At 36.6% G+C, this 17,593-nt stretch overlaps 1 protein-coding gene across 1 annotated transcript in view; it reads right to left on the bottom strand.

Moving 5' to 3' along the window:
* The window catches only part of LOC103809659 (chromosome unknown open reading frame, human CXorf30), a gene marked incomplete at both ends in the record, with an annotated part of 67,262 nt that overhangs the window by 22,630 nt on the left and 27,039 nt on the right, over positions 1 to 17,593 (bottom strand). The window contains 3 exons of the mRNA XM_009082514.1: positions 11,305 to 11,400; positions 13,029 to 13,185; positions 16,626 to 16,730. Of these exons, the coding sequence (XP_009080762.1) occupies positions 11,305 to 11,400; positions 13,029 to 13,185; positions 16,626 to 16,730 (358 nt within the window). The remainder of the gene's footprint in view (positions 1 to 11,304; positions 11,401 to 13,028; positions 13,186 to 16,625; positions 16,731 to 17,593) is intronic.

The raw sequence follows: 17,593 nt of genomic DNA, 5'->3' as shown, positions 1-17,593 counted from the left end.
TTATGGGTTCTAATTAAAAAAACTATGAGAAATTAGCATCATGTGCTAGTTTTGCTATATCAGTATTATGACTATTTCGTCTCAGTGAGTAAATATGAATAAAAATTCCTGAACTTTCCTCTGGAAGCTTCACAAAAGCACAGAATAGTTGAAGTTGGAAGTGACCTCTGACAGATGGTCCATCTCACCTGTTCAAGCAGGGTCACCCACTTGGAAAAAGGCTTTAGAGTATCTCCAAGGATGGAGACTCCATAAGTTCTCTGGGAACCTGTTGCAGTTCTTGGCCACCCTCACAGTTCAAAACCAGCATTGTCTTTGCTCAGATGAAAATTCCTGTTTCCTGTCACTAGGCACCACTGGAGAGAATCTGTCTCCATGCTTTGTGCACTCTCCCTTCTGGTTCTCACACAGAATAGCAACAACCCCCTGAGACGAGGATTCCTTAGTCGTGAAAGTTAAGTCATGAATATGCAGCTCAGATTAATAAACAATTTCACAAATGACTGGTTAAAACTTTAGAAGTTGCTTTAAGAAATCAGCACCACAAATAAAGAAATGAATGTCTGAGCCTAACTAAAAGGCTTCACATCATCACTACCACAAGCACACAAAGAAATGTATTAGACAGAACATGTTTCTAAGATTTGTTTGCCATTTTATGGGTCTTGTGTTAATACAATTTTGCATACTTCTGGCAGAGACTTTCTGGCTTATTTAATTAAGAGATTTCACTTAGAAGAATTTCTTTCTGGTAGAAAATAATGGCTACAAGTTAAATATTTGCTACTTAGATTAGAATAAATAGATTGAGAACAGGGCTCAGTAATTAAACATGTCGTTTCATTTACTGCAATTTATTTTGTTTTTAAACAAAGCATGTCTAAAAGGCCAAGGATGAAGTTTCCTTTCCGTTTATAAAATTATTCTTTTCTAACTAATAGCTTATAGTGCAATTGCAGCCAAAATCAAAATAATTATTTTGACAGAAACACCTATGACATTTATTTATTGCTGAAGTGCAGTAACAACTATGTTTACAAGGGCTAAGCACATGAGGAAAAAAGTGTTTCTAAGTAGAGTAATTCATTTCTCTGGTGATAATCAAAACAAACAAAATGACACTTTAAATCTTTATGAAAATTTAAAACAATATGTGTAACAGAGATCAGGAAGATCACACTCTCTTACTGAGGACAAATAGGAATGTTTTTTTACCCCCCAGTATAAAATGGTCACAGTATATTTCAGAACAAAGTCTCCATCACCTCTATATCACATCATGTAATAATCTTCCACAACAATACAGAGATTCTTTAACCCACTGAACTGACTTATCACAGAACATCCCTCTTATCTCTGAAACTCTGGTGCCTGCAGCTCTGCCTTTGGGTAGGTATTACAGACCTGTTAAGTCTTAGAAACAAACAGAAAATTTGACATTCATATAGATGACACATTCAATTATATTTTCCATCTCTGCTGTGATCTTATGCATTTGTCTTGGCAGCATCTTCTATCCTTCTCTCTTGCAATTTCCCTTAAGAGGTGTTGGGCTTTGGGTTCACTCTACAGAAATCCAGTCAGTCAGCACATTAGGAAAGACAGATCTAACTGGTAGGAGCTGAGAACAGTGAGGGAGCAAGGCTGAACTGAGCAGAACAGGGCAACAGGAGACAAATGTCAGAGAAGGAAAATTATTGTCCAGACAGGGAATAGTGAGCAATAGGAATGGGGGAATGAGCAAACAAAGCACCTGAGGGACCAGCAGAAGGGTAATAGGCACAGACAGTAACTGACAAAATGAAGCTATGGCAGAGAGCACAATGTGTGGAGGAGGACAGGATGTATTATAATAACTTGGTAGAGGGAATGCCAAATAGATGAGTAAGGAGTGAAGAAGAATGATCAGGAATGAAAGTACTAAATTTTCTAATTGTCCTGTGGTCCAACACTTGTTCTAAAACATTATGGTGGACTGGCAGTTTCTCTTTCTTTTTCCTTTCAAATCTATTTTTCCCCTCCAATAATCTGATAGATGGCAGGTCTACCCCGTCTTCCCTCAACAATTTCATACATTTAAAAATTGTTTATCATCTTCATTTTCCTGATGAAAACTTCATGTTGATAAAATTTTGTGAGACCATTCAGACATCCAAAACCTAAAGGTCTGCAGCACAGTAATGACCTAGATCCAAAGTCACAGAAAGCAGGAGGCATACTACAAAGTCACAGCAAAATACACAAAATCTCTTCTACATCAGCACTGTGAAAGATGCACCAGCACACAACTCCTCTGAATGAGTGACAGATTCAACAACTCACAACTGAAAACTCAGCTACGTTAGGTCAATTTGTCCTTCCTGAACTAAATTTTAATTTTATTTATTACACATTTAAATATAAATTTGATATTCTCAAGAGAAAGTAATTGAGAAACAATTATATAGAATGACCAGAAACACAGTGTAGATGGACAGGGATTGCTGAGCTAAGTGGAGGGATGGAGAGCCAGATTTTTTAGAAATAGGATCTTACATGTCCTGCTCTGCTGTGGTAACAGGAAAATTATGGCCCACTCAACCTCTCTCCCCCTCTCCTACAGCTGTGTTCTGTGTACAACAAAACAGTCTACTAGCACAAGCTGCCTAAAATCTCAAGAAAGCAGTAAATAACCACACCAGTATTTTGAAAATGCAAGAGCCACACAAGAAATGCCACATGCTGTAAACAAACCTGACTTTCATTTTAGTGCCCAGCCACAAAAAAACCCACCAAACTTTATCCTTTCTCTCTTAAAGAAAGTTGATGTTACCCTAAGATAAAGTACTAGCAAGTAAATTAGGACCATGACAGCTTCCCCATTTCTTAATCTTGTTCTAGATCCAAACACACACAAAAGTGCCTTGAGTCCATGGTTGAAAGGAAACTGTAATTGCTTCAGTTCAGATGGAATTGAATTTTTGACATGTCAAATATCTGATTACTTCTGACAGATAGATTTTTACTTTAATTTTAAACTTGGCTATACGTATCTCTAAGTCTGATCTCTGAAAGCACAGTCAAGTTCTGAAGCCATGGCAGATTTTAATCAAAATCTGCAAGGTGTTATGAAATCACTAATGACATTGGTGTTGTTACATCCTTCCATTTTTTTGATACAACCAAAAACTGTACTGCTTGCTACAAATATCCAGAAGACATATCCTACTTCATACAGCAGACAGTAACTGGAAACACTGTGACTGTCAGTCGCATATACATATTATCTGAGTTATGTGTTTTTGTAGTCTTAATATTTATACTCCTCATCATCACAGGTTTCTCGACTAAGGCAGAATTGAAGTCCTCACTTTCTTTTTTTTATTTCTTAGTGTTCAAGAAAATAGACAAAGCTGGGAAGAGGAATCCCTCTTTAAAACTTTTGCCCATTAATTTGACTTGTGTCATAAACCAGTAGTTCTTTGAATGACAGAAGTCACAATCTGCTACATGTATTTCATGGCTAAATATTTGCTATAATAAGAATATTGTTTCTACTGGGTAGAACACTTCTGCAGCTCAGTAAACATGGTTACTTTCCATTACTATTAAAAGGCTTCTATTATTCCACCTGAAAACAAATCAAACTTAAATGAAAATACATGGTCAAGCTCCTACCTACAAAGCAGAACAGCAAATAAAATACAAAATAAAATTCTATATTACTTGCATTTCACTAAAAATCCTTAGGCAGAACACCAGTTTTTGTTGCTGCAGGTTTAGTTTTCACATTAACTATTCTAAAGGTTTTCCCCTTAACTGAAACTTTTCTCCTACTCACAGATAGAATAGTGAGTAGGAGGACAGATCCTACTGCAGACAGAATTCATTGTCCTTGCCCTTATAGGTAAAATATTCAAAGGTCAGCCATCATATTGCTGCAATACAACTGAAGTATTCGGGGTTTCGCTAGGAGCTGATATCTTCAGAGAACATCCTCAGGGCTTGAGACCTCAACCGCCCTCAAGTTTCTTCTCTTTATAGAAGTTTTAAGTAGTTTCTTTATTTCAGACAGCAAAATAAACATTTCAAAACCTTTCACAGAATCACAGAATCTTCAGAGTTGGAAGGGACACTCAAGGATCATCAAGTCCAACTCTTGGCCCTGCACAGGACATCCCTGAGAATCACAGCATGTGTCTGCGAATATTGTCCAAATGTTTTTGAACTCTGCCAGGTTTGGTGCTGTGTCCACTTCCCTGGGGAGCTGTTCCAGTGCCCAACTGCCCTCTGCTCTACTGTGTTCCACCCTTTGTTCTACTTTGTTGTATATACCACACATATGAAGCAATACCAGCTGCAAAAGAGTTGTTTTTTCGCTTTTAGCTGTGTTGTGGACTTTCCACAGAAATAGCCTATGACATATTACCAACAACAGCAATAGACAATTTGGTACTTAAACAAAGCAGTCTTCTCTTCCTAATGCTAGCTATGAGTTCAAGATGTTTCTCATGGTCTAATGCAAGTGAAAAAGAAAAGACAATCATGCACCCTGAAAACAAGTTTTCAGGACCCAATTTACAAAACTTTGTGTAGGAAAAGAAAATCCCTGAGAGAAGACAAACAACCTTTATTTCTTTTATATTTATTACCACATTGTTTTGATTACTTCTTTGGGCCAGAAGAAAATGCAGTCAAATAATGGCCTGGATGTCAATGCTGTTGGGTCTTGTCATAGTTTTAGGAATGAGTACTGACTTAACTGCAGTGGCCTCAAACAGAGGCTGGTGATCGTGTGTCTAGGATGACAATATAAAAATACATCTTATGTGCTGACTGCTCTCATTGACATGCAAAACCTGCTCCAGAGTTTATCAAGACTATCACAGAACAATAATTTGTCCCTAGAGAAGTATAGAAAAAAACCTGCAGCAATATCCTCTAGCAAGAAACTGTTGAGCTGTCAAGTGCCTTTCTATTTCAGAGGCATTTTGGATTTTTATAGACAAACTGGTAACTCACACTGACTTGTTCTTTTTTTAAGAAGCAATCATTTCTGACAGAGCCCATTTTCTCAGACTCTGAAAATTCACATGTCTACACAATGTCATCTTTTATTGCCAGTGTGGTCTCACATGCTGTTTATGTATATCTCTGCTCCTCAGTCATTACACCACGTTAGGACACATCACTCTAGATATATATTCAGAAATATTTTAACCCTACTGCAAAGATCTGGGATGTGTTGGATCAGTTAATGTGACACATAACTACTCATCTGTCAGACTCAGGTATAGACACAGATCATATTTACATTTCATTTGGACTTCATTTAAGTCTCATAATATTTTATCCCCTGAATTCCTGTGGTTAATACATTTATTATGATTCTCCTGGTTCCCTGAGGGGTAGTTGAAATATGGCATGAGTTTCCAGCCATAAAGACAATTAGCAGTTCATGGTTGTGGACTGTGAATTGATTCCTGTTGTGTGAACAAGGTTAAAATTAACTCTGCAGCTGTAATTTAGAGCAAACTGTAGTCAGTATTCCAAAAATTCAAGAAATATATGAGCTGGTGACCTCTTAAATTCAGAGATAAATACAGATGGATATGCTTGAGGATCTCAAGAAAATGAAGAAAGGGAGCAAAAATGTAGGAAATCAACTGGGTTAAAAAAAAAATCAAATCAAGTCTAAAAGTAGGAATCAAAAAAGTCAGAACAAGGACCCAAATTACTTGGGAGTGTCAGGATGACTCTGAATCATCCTGGCACAGAAGAGAGACTTGGTATGACTCAAAGGTAGATGGGATCTGTGGTGTTGCTGAACAGAGGCAGCTGCTGCAGATCCTGTACCTCTGTGTGAATCCAGGAATGGAAATCATACAAAGTCAACCACAACTCAGGAGCCAAGATGGTTACTGCATCAACATTTTCATGTGAAATATAAAATAAGTCTACAGTTTTGCTTTTACTGATATTTTTCTTTCACAAACTTCATTTTTTTGTTCTTAGGAAGAAACAAGTTATTTTGATTTGGGTAGGAAGAAACAAGATCATCAGTGCTGATTCCTTTTTAAAACTTAGTTAAAATGCAGTACTGGATAAAACTACATGAAAACAATGCCATTCTGGAATAGGCAAGAGACATTTTAGGTCAGTAACTGCAACTTCCACTGACAATAACTTGTGATGAGATAACTGGGAATGAAAATTGTCATACAAGTGACTAAATCAATTACCCATTTTAAATCTGTCAAAACAAGAAGCTGCTAGCCTTCAAATCCAAGACATTTTCCTTTTCCATATGGCTGAGTATAGTCTCTAAAGCAGCTCAAGGAATAAGTGATTTGCAGTCAAACATTGAACAAATGTAGGGACAAATGCTTTTCCCAATAGCTGTTTGTCATAGGTGTCAAATCAAGAAAAGGTGGAGTTAAAAAATCCTTGTGTATAAAGATGACAAGGAACAGATCTTTACAAACTGTTATTTGGTATCAACTTAGAGGGGGAAAAATGAAGGATTATTTTCCAATATATGACAGCAAGGAGTTGGAGAGCTCAGAGTTTGGAACGAGATCATCTTGAAGGTTTCTTCCAATCCAAGTCATTCTATGATTCTATGAAAAGGTTAGAAAATAGTTCAAAAAATTAGTAGTTCATTTTTCCTATAAGATACAGATTTTCTGAGGGAATATATTGGATCTTCACATTTAATTTTGATCTTAGATATCTTTCTTTTGTTTAAAGACTAATGACCACAGAACTTAAAAGAAATTGGTGATTCTTTACAGGCAATAAACTGCAATGGTAAAGAATAAAAAGCTTGTATAGTCCATATCTATTGATGGTGCTTGATTTCTTGCCCCTGTTTTCATCCTGACATAGTAAAAGAATAAGAACAACATAATGAAAAGTCTGAAAGTGTTAATTCAGAAATTTCAAAGTATTTTTTGCCATTTTGGTTTGTACTAATACAAGCACATTTAAAGAATATTTACTTACCCAGAACTCTGCTAAACATTTCTTCATCAAGAACACCTAACTTGACCTAAATACACAGGATTTCTCAGAACTCATTTGAAAAATCAAGGTTTGTTCGCAATAACTCTTGTTGAACAAGAGAATTTAATTAGAAAAAAAACACACCTGCTTGATTTAAAATTTGTCAGTGACAGTGAATCCTCTGCATTTTATTGAGAATTGTTCTGAGAGTTAATTAAGCTCATTGTTAAAAATATGTTTGATTTTTAATTTGGCTACTGAATAACATTGAGTTGTTTTCAGTTCCTGCTTTTTTTCCTGTGAGAATGAACACTTCATCATCAAGATTCTGTTTTTTAGAGAGGTAGAACAAGTGAACTTCCACCAAAATTCTCTTTGGTCAGTGAAGCAATTTGGGATCACTGAATCTCTCACTCTCATCTTGAACAATTTCAGCATGTTTGTATTGCAAAGATGAACAACACCTGTAGAAGGCAACTGAGGCTTCTGAGTTGTATACAATCGACATTGCATACCAAATGGAGGGACTTTTAATGGGCTTCAAGAAGTGTGAAAAAACCCTGTATTTCTCTAATCAGGCAGGGGTACCAAAAAGTAGAGAAAAAAGCATTTCCACTTAATTTAGAGTTTGGAGAATTAGATGAATCAGTGATTTAACAAGATGTGAATGTGGAAAGTACTTGAGGTTCAGTGCACTTTCATTACCTACCTAAATCTGAAAGGTTTTAACTGTTTTTGCAAATACAGGTTTTAACTAAAGTAGGATATTAACAGCAGTATCAGAAGTGTCAAATCCCTGCACGTAAACCATGGTAAAATTAATGTCCTAGCAAGAAGAGTCCAAGAAATTAAAACACTCTTCCCATACTCTCATGACCCTTAAAATGTCATCTCAAAAGAAGTCATTCCTGTGCCAAGAAATAAGTTCACTATCCCTCCATTCAGCAGAAGATGGAACTAGAACAACTGAGTACGAATGCAATAAAGCATCTTGTGTATGTTGTTAACATAGACTCTGATGTGCAATGAAGAATTCTGTGTTGCATGCTTCAGTGGTTGTGAGATATTACTCCTTGGAGGAAAGGTCATGATTCAAACACTTTTCAGCTCTTTGTAATGTAACTCGTGGTTCTGCATTTCTCTAAGAATACACAAATGATGTCCTATACTTAGTACCAAAATCCTCTCTGTTGGCTTGTATACTGTGCCTTATGAGCAGAATAAGCATCACATTAAAATAAAGGCAAAGTCTGGGTTACCATTAAAGCACATCCTCCTCTTTCACACTGAGCAAACACAGCAGTAGTGTCCACACTCTCTTTTCCCTGTGTTGGTTTGGATTTTGAGTGGGTTTTTTGAGCTTAGTATCAGTGATGCTTTTAAAGAAATAAATATTGCTTAAACCTAAATGTTATTGTAAGATGCAAGAATGTTACTAATGTTGATGACTGAAGGTATCAACCTGATCTTCCTGTAAACAGAAAGGGTTTCAGCATAAATATTGTAAAAGCTAAAACTAAGATCCTGTAAGCATCATAAAAGGTAGAAGAGAAAGATAAACAAATTTTTACTGAGACTTATAAGCAGAGGAATGAGACACTAGTGATAGGAATTCTTTTTGCAAATACACTCAGGCAGGTGCAATCCCAATGGCTTTATCAAATCACAACAGGCCCTGTCTAATCATTCAGACTTTGTGACAGAAAAGGAAATCAGGGATTCCAAATTCCCTCTGGTACCTGAAAGATATCAATTTTTAATAAGGATGTGAATAATTTATTATCTTTCCCATAAAAAAATTATTTTGAATAATTTGTTAATCCTAGTGATAGTATGACAAAATATCTAGGGAAGATACTATATATAAATTTTGACTTTTCCTCAGCTTCTGTCTTATACTTCAGACTAATTCTTCATTGACTAAAAGAAAACAGTCAATGAAAACATTTTGCAAAGGAGTTCTACAAAAACTCAATATATGAAGAAAAAACCATTTATGCCTAAAGAGTGTTTGATAATTACACTGTAGAATTAAACTTCAAGGTTGAAAGATCAGTTTCAATAGTGCCTTCTAGCAGTTATACTTTAAAATATAATCTGTGTCCCAGACAGTTACTTAATAAGATTAGTTTAAATTGTCTTTCTCTCCTGGAAAGTATATAGTAATTAAAACAAAACAAACCAAGAAAGATATTTAAGTTCAAGCCAAATAGCTTTTCTTCTCCTCAGACCATCTTGTGAAAAACATCAGATCTTGTCACAATCTTTTGTCCCTAAATGTTCTGACACAAAAGTTCAGTTTCATTCCTACACATAGCTCTCCTCCTCATCTAAAGATGCTAATGCAATATTTTCAAGAACTGTAGAGCTGTTTTCAGCCTCTTCTTTAGGAAAAAAAATAATCTATATAATTGTTCCAAGTTTCCATACATTCTTTCTATTAATACCAATGCCAGTAGGATAGAGTATTTTGCTTCTCTCTTTTTAAGTCTTGTGTCCTCTTTCAGCAAATTTAGACATACCTCTGCAACATACCTTCAATGCTTTGAGGAACACATCTGGATAGACAAGGAAAGTCAGCTTAGAAACACAAATGAAGAAAAGCCCAAGCAGAATCAACAATTTCAGTTCTCAGCTGGCAAATGAGTAGCTAGTTTAGGGAAGAATGCAAACAGTCTGCAGTGTATATTTGGGGTGCAGCATGGATGTGGAAAGGTCTTGCACAGATGAATTAATGTGAGACAGACTCATGTGATTATTCCAGGAACAGAGAAGGACAGGGAAAATAAATATAAACCAGACATCTAGGAAATCAAGCTTCTTTAGCTTTGGCTGCTCCAGAAACAATTGTCTGATACTGATGGCAATTTCCCCACTGTGCATGTGCAGCTGGAAACAAAAGATTAGTGCAGATAATTTTTTATAGCCAATTTAGAGCTAGACATAGATTTACTGGGTAATTTACAGGATGAAACAAATCTGTCTCCAGAGTTTTCAGTAGGTTTATTACCTAAACAGGTGAAGGCTAGAAGAAAGAACAAGGAAGAGAGGAAGAATTAAGTAGCTGTGCCTTATTCAAGGACACATTCTGGCTCCATCTTGTCCAGCCACAGCTGTTATCAAATTGATTAGCAGCAATATGCTTATTCCAAGTGAGAATTAATCATCTTTTAATTTTCTAGATCTATTGAAATTGAATAAGATCATTTCTTATCAAGTTCTAAAACACAGCAGATATTTTAAAATAGAGAAACAGGCTAAGATAATGTAAAATAGCAGCCTCCTGAGGCTGATTTGCATAGTTTAAATTGTCTGAAGTACTATACTGTGGTTGTTCAGTAACAAATCATGAGATTCCAATGAAACCTACTGCAAGGCCTAGCTAAAATCTGTGGGGCAATTATAGCTTGAAAATCTGTTTTCCATGATAAATCCACATAGAAAGTCCTATGTGGATCTGCATGAGACTATGCAAAGGATGAGTTTCTGATGTCTTCCCTTCTCTTATTTGCATCTTGAATATAATTCTTCCTTCTCTCTTCTTTTGCAGCATCAGGAGAGTTACTCCTTCAGAGGAGTTTTACATGATGCACCTCTGATGATCATTTATTTAAGTAAAACAAACAAACTTCATTCATATGTTCTTGTTTCCACAAGGAGCCAACCTATAAATGATGAGTGGCATTCATCGAACACCAAATTTTATACACACTCTTGATTTCCGCGACCACAGAATATTAAAAAATCAATCATAGAATCCAAATATCCTCAGTCAGATGAGACCCACAAGGATCATTTGGGTCCAACTCCTGGCCCTGCACAGGATCATCCCAAGAATCACCCACGTGCCTGAGAGGGTTGTACAGATGCTTCATGAAGTCTTGGTGCTGTGACAACTTCCCTGGGGAGCTGTTCCAGTGTGTGGATGAGGAACCTTTTCCTTATATCCAACCTAAACCTGCCCTGACAACTTCAAACCATTCCCTTGAGTCCTGTCACTGTTTGCCAGAGAGAAGAGGTCAGTGCTGCCTCTCTGCCTCCCTTCACGAGGAAGTTGCAGTCTGCTGTGACATCTCTGCTCAGTCTCCTCCAGGCTGAACAACCCAAGTGACTTCAGCCACTCATATGGTTTCCCTCTAGACCCTTTGCCATCTCTGTTCCCTCCTATGGATGCTCGTACAGCTTTATATCTTTCTTATATTATGGTGCTCAAAAACTGCACACAGGACTGGAGATGAGGTCACACCAGTGCAGAGCTGACTGGGACAATCACCTCCCACAACTGGCTTCACTCAAAGAAGAGCTCAAGAAGTTACATACCTTGTGGTTGTTTAATCACAAGACGAAAAGCAGATTCCTTACTGGTAGACTTTAACAGGACAGATGCACTGAGATGACAACTGGGCAGCTCCTGATCTAAAAAAAAAAATAAACATTAAAAATAAAATTGATTGAACAATTCCTCTAATCAAACAGCTTCATTATCAGAGGTTTTAAAAAGTACATTATTGAATGGGAGCACATGGCCCTATTTTTTCCCTTTGATTAAAGATTCTCCCAGTGATGAAGAAAAGTATACACATATTATGGAACTTGTCTTAAATAGAATTACAATAAAATAACACACCATCAAGAAAGCCTGAAGTTTAAAATGTTTCCAGTTAACTAACATCTAGAGATTACAAAATAAACTGGTTTCAAAATTAAAAAATCAAATAGCCACAAAAGCCCATGGTGACATGAAATATGTGACAGAAAACTTGAGAGAAAGGGGTTCAGGACAAGCAGCACTGAAACAGTTGCAGGCAGGATTTGCTTTCTTGATGGCAAGTCACTGCATCACCTAACAGATCACTTCAAAAAGACAGAGGATTTAGATACTATTTTGATTCTTTCACTGATTAGTGTCAATATTGTGTGTAGATGAAAAATGAGATAGGAAAAACTGATTTGAAGTCCAATATTATAAACAGGTTTTGGAGCTGTTCAGACAGCCAAAGATGTGTTGCTTAAATAATTGACACTTGCAGGAAATGCCTTGCAGGAAATATATCTAGTTAACTCCAAGAATCTGAGCTCAACAGATAGACTACATCTGTAAAATATGTCATATTAAAGTGTGGTGGCACTGAATGATGAACTGCCCACAGGAAGATGTGATAGACAGGACTGCATCAAAGAGCCAGGGGAAACTGTCATTTGGGGTCATGGAACAAAGCTAAAATAGCTTGAAAAAAACCAGAACAGTGATCAAAGATGTTCAGGAAGGCAAATAAAAGCTCTCTTGGCACTATCAAACTTCTTGCTTCTTGTGAGGAGAGAAACAGCCTCAAAATTATTTCACCTCAGGTTTTGGAAACAGCTTAGAGGTTTTAAATAAAATTTGCAAACTATGAGGAAACACTAAAAGATTGCAGGCCCTTTCCAAATATTAACAGATGGGTGTATAAGAAAAGCCTACACACCCATTTTAACATATCAATAAAGCAACTTATATCATCATCTTTCTTGACCTTTGACTACAGTAACCAAAATAAGGCAATACTGAAACCTTTCTTACAATGCTAATTATTCTGAAGGTATTCTTTTCAACATTTTTTTCCAGGATGATAAAGAGCTGAATACTCTAAGTTTCCCTTACTAGAAGAGTTTTCCAAAGTTCAAAATATCTGTTGTTTTAGTTCTTTTTCTTATATCCATCTCCACATTCAGCTAAAAAGCAATTTCCACAGAACTAGCTAACTAATCTCTAGAAATCTCTTTTTTCTCTGCTACAGTGCAGTCCACAGCCAACAACCAGTGCACGTGTTGCTGAGGCTGTATGACTGAAGAGCTCTACCGTGTTCCATTGTTAAAGGTTTGAGTTCTTTTCTAGCTCCCACAGTACAGTCTACAGAGCTTTTCAGGGTGGACATGAATGACACACAATATCTAGGACAGAAAATGGAACAAGCCAGGTATAATCACATCCCAGTCACACTTTTAATGCAACCCAAGGATCTTAAGTGCATTACTCCACCCCCAAAAAACCCAAACCCTCGTACCTGTCAGCACAACATCTGCCACCACGTTTTCAGAGGTTGGATTTTTGAAGGAGATGATGGCAGAAGAAGATTGGCCAATGCAGGCACTTATGCTCGTTGGTTCCATCAGCTGAGGAGGAACACCAGTCCCCGAAAGGTAAAATATCCATTCCTGAATCTGTAGATGAAACATGCCATTATTTATCAGTTGACAAATCAGATTTGTACATTTTAAGGCATTTCGCCTACTTCTTTCTTGCAGTGTTCTATGTCTGTGTTATAAGTGAAATGCTGTTTATTGCTTTCTTCCTCTCTTCTTCCTTCCAGCTGGTATATTACTCTAAGTATTGCTAGCTGGAAATCAATAGTTCCAGGCTGGAAGATGTTCACATCTCCTTTTTTGCATTTAACTTCTGTCCTACTTTGCACACATAGTATTTAACTTCCATCCAGCTACTCAGAGCTCCCAGTGCAGTGAATGGAAAGATGTATGTGGTTGCAAGAGAGCAATTCAAAGCACATATATTAGCACCTGACAGCAGGTGAAGTAAGCAGAGAAACTCTCTCCAGAAGACAAAGAAAGAAAGAAAATAATTCCTTCATGGAACAGCAGTAGAATCACACAAAAAGCTAAAAGTGTTACTCCAAAGATACCAAAGAACATTAGCCTCTATACACAGAAAAAATCTAGAATATTGGAAAGAAATAGTAGACACAGAGAATCACCAGGGAGCAGAAAAAAAAGGGAAAATAAACATAATTTGTATTAAATTTAGTCCTTTTTGTTCAGCATGACACTAAAGAGTTCCCTCTCCCACATTTACTCTTTTAGGATATAAAGTGTGATTTTAATAGTGTCACTCATTATGGAAACTTTAAAAGAGAATAAGCAGCAAAGGTGAATTGTAAACATAAAGTTCCTATCATTAATTTAAGGAAAAGTTTGATTTGAACATTTGTGTTGCTGCCTTTAAATAATAACAATACAGACTAGAATCTGAGGCTTATCATGAACTGCTCAAAGTGACCCTTTGAGCTGTTTTGTTCCTTAAGGTTTGCAACATAAAGAGAATAGAAAATAATACATAAAATAAAACCACTCTTCTCATTATCTGAAATCCTGCATTTATTGTTGTATAACCTGTCAGAAAACATTAAGGGAAGTCTGTAAAAGACAGCATTGAAAACATCTAACAACAAACCTGGAAATATTTACAGCAAGAAGTGACTAATATATTGAGAATTCTCAGCATAAACAGGGATAAATAAAATGGCACATCATATTCCTTCAGAAAATAGCTTTGGACAGCAAAATTGTATGCCTTTATTATCTTTTTATAGAGAAGTCACTCCAAGAAGAAAAAAAAAAAGATATTTCAGTCTTACTGAAGGAAATTTATATATATATTTTTAAAACTCATCCAAGGCTACAGGAATTTAATTTATTTAAAAAAAAGTGGGGGGAAGAACAAAACAAGGAAGAATAAAACAAGGCAGCCAAAACATTCTAGAGATCATAGGACAGAGCAGCCTTGCCTGACCTGCAGGTATTCACTTTGTGAGGGAGCTCAGGATCAGGTATGACAGTGCAAGAAATCAAGAGGGGAAAAAATAGGTAAAAAATTAGAATCCTAAGGCAAATAATATGAGGTAGGATCTAATATTGGGCTGAGTTTCTTGCTCTTGTTAAACACTCTCCATTACACACCTGGATGTTAGCAATGTGATCAAACAATTGGCAAATGCCAATGTGCTAGAATTCTGCGTGTGGGTTACGTTCAAGCTGTTCTTTCAGTTGTGCTGTTCCAACAAATTTAATTTCAGATTTTTGCAATGATTAGAGCTAAACTCAGATTCATTTTGTGGAGAGCTCTTCGTCCAGCCTCAAAGCAGAAACAAATGAAGCAGGTAATAGCACAGAGCAGTTTCTCTGACTTCAGCAAAGAGGCACAATCAGAAATAGTTAAGGCTTCTCCTCTAAGTGCTGTTATTTACTGCTCTGGGATTAGTCAGCTATTCAGCTATCAGATGGTGTAAGTGCCCATTCAGATATATTTAATCAGAGAAATCAAGGAAGGGAAATCAATGTTGGAGTGGTAGGGGTTACATTAAAAACCATTTGAGGCATCCACCACTGATGAGAAACATTTGTCAAGTCTCCATGGAAAAGGGCAGTTATACATGTGCAAATATTCACTGCCAGCTGTCAGTATCAAAATTAACAAACTAAAATAGTTTGGGATTAATTTAGCAAGGACTGAGCAGTGAAAATGAAGTAAAATTCATAAAAGTCAAAGGATTCAGGCATTAGAAGAGCCCTACTGGTTATCCCAATATATTGAAATGGCTAGAGGGGTCTGGACTAAGCAGCTGGAAGGACAGGATACAGCCCTAAGTTCACTGCAGATAAAAACCTGGGGATTTGTCATTCCTTGAAAGGAGATGTACTGGATGACAAAATTCTGGTGGTAGAGCTCAATCTGTTTCTGAAAGGTTTAAATGAAATGTTGTATTGGTTTATTGCTTTTCCATTTGGTGAAGAATTTATTTTTTCTTTTAAAAAACACAGATAACATTCCCATCAAGTTTCAGAGACGATAAGGACATTCTGTCCTCTTGAAGTGACCTTGGATATATACTATTCATATGAGAATTGCTGTCTCTTTGTTTTTATCCTTAATAAATATTTAAGAGAGATTCTGAAAACAAATGCTGTGCTAACACCACCTGCAAACAACCTGTCTGTTCAACATACTCTATCAGGAAAAAAAATTGCCACATCACTTCCTTCAGTGTTTGTTTTCTTCATATGAAAGAATATTTGCTTTTGCAGTATTACTTAAAACACTACTGAAAACTCCTGGTAGGCCTCAAATGGGATAACTCACAGGTCAGCAGTCTATTAGGACAACTCAAAGTCCAAAAAGAATACAAAAAGGAAATTGCACAGCAAGCAAATGCTTCATTTAACCAGGGCTCACATGAGGATATATTATCCTTTACATCATATTGTCAGGGTTTTTATGTGCCAGCTTTAATTCAAAATCAGCTAGTAATCCATGTTGATGACCCACATTTCTTTATTTACATTTTTTTCTCATTTAAAATTAGGAAAATTCACAGAGGAAAAAAAAATCAGCAATTCTAAGGTGTTCAAAGTAAAAACTATTTTCATACAAAATTAAAGGAAGAATTCACTTTTTAAAGTGCATGACCTTCCAAAATTCAGATCAGATAGAAAGTGGAACAATGTAACTTTGTTTGGGGTTGGGAAAAAAACCAACAAGAAGTTTGATTTCAGAGGTGACAATGATAAAAAGTGCCAATCTTCTAGTGTTAAAATCAGAACTAATTACCAGGAAAGCTAAAAATAACTCATTGCCTAGTCTAGCTCCTAGGCCATTATGCCACATTTTAATACTGTAAACAGAATAATTTCTTTGTAAAACTAAGGTTCAAACAAATGCTAAGTTTTGAACATCTTTGCATTTGCTCTTTCATTAGACATCCAGCCATTAAACTTCAGCTTGCCCTGCAGGCTGAAACCCTTACCTGCCTATTAAAAATATTCTCTAATCTGAATCCCAGGTGTTGTGGGCAGCAAACACATCATCCTACCTGTGAGCATCTGAAGGTTATTGTCGCCCTGTGATTGCCTCTTCCAAGGGCAGATGGACAGAACTGCACAGGCACTTCCATGGTGGAACGAGGAGCAACAGTCAGCTGTACAACCACGAGAAAGAAGAAAAGGAAAGGGGGGCTAAGGGAGTGGAAATCAATTTTTTGGACTCTGTTTGTGCTTTGTATCTACAGTGTTGATGTTTATGTGATTAATGTGTTCCACCAGATGCATTCTCCCTCTCAGCAAGCACAGGCTGCTAAGGCAGTGAGTGCATTGCAGCGAACAATGCGAGTGGCAGTCGGTGCACGTTCACATCTCAGAAACTCCAGAGCTGGAGTTACAGATCGCTCCAAGGACATGGATAATGGCTCACAAATCCCATTCCAACAGGACTGTGGTGTCTGATCGTACTGATGACACTCAAAGGTTATCACATTGACCTCCACAGACATGAACTGGCTTTTAAAGGAAATACATGGCAGGTTTTAATAAACAAGTGCTTTGTCTCTCTTCTGCTTCCCTTTATCTAAACTAGCATTGTAAATAATGTCACTAGTTTTCTCTTTGCCTGAAGTATACTACTTGAGACTCAATTGCACAGGGAAAAGCAAAGCAGCTGACTACAACAGGGCCATAAATGTTTTTAAGAACCAGATAAGCAGTGAAATAATAGGATTATGAATAATAAAAATGCCAATGCATTGAGAATGATCGGCTAGAATCACTGAATACATAACTACCGTGTCTATTTTTTTAATTAAAAAAAAAAAGTACTAGGCTTTGAATATCATATGTGCTTAAACAAGATTTGCATGCGAGAAGAGATAAAAAGGTAATTGATTGACATTATGAACACTTAAGGTGTATTTTATAAAATTAATATAATTTACAACTAATAAAGCTCCAAACAACACTCTACAGCAGCTGGCACTGACAAGCCCTTCTCTAAAGGAAATGTCAGCCT

Source organism: Acanthisitta chloris, unplaced genomic scaffold (assembly GCF_000695815.1).
Source record: "Acanthisitta chloris isolate BGI_N310 unplaced genomic scaffold, ASM69581v1 scaffold14539, whole genome shotgun sequence".
Taxonomy (NCBI): domain Eukaryota; kingdom Metazoa; phylum Chordata; class Aves; order Passeriformes; family Acanthisittidae; genus Acanthisitta; species Acanthisitta chloris.
Note: the sequence above shows the minus strand (reverse complement) of the source record. Positions and strands in the feature narration are given on the sequence as shown.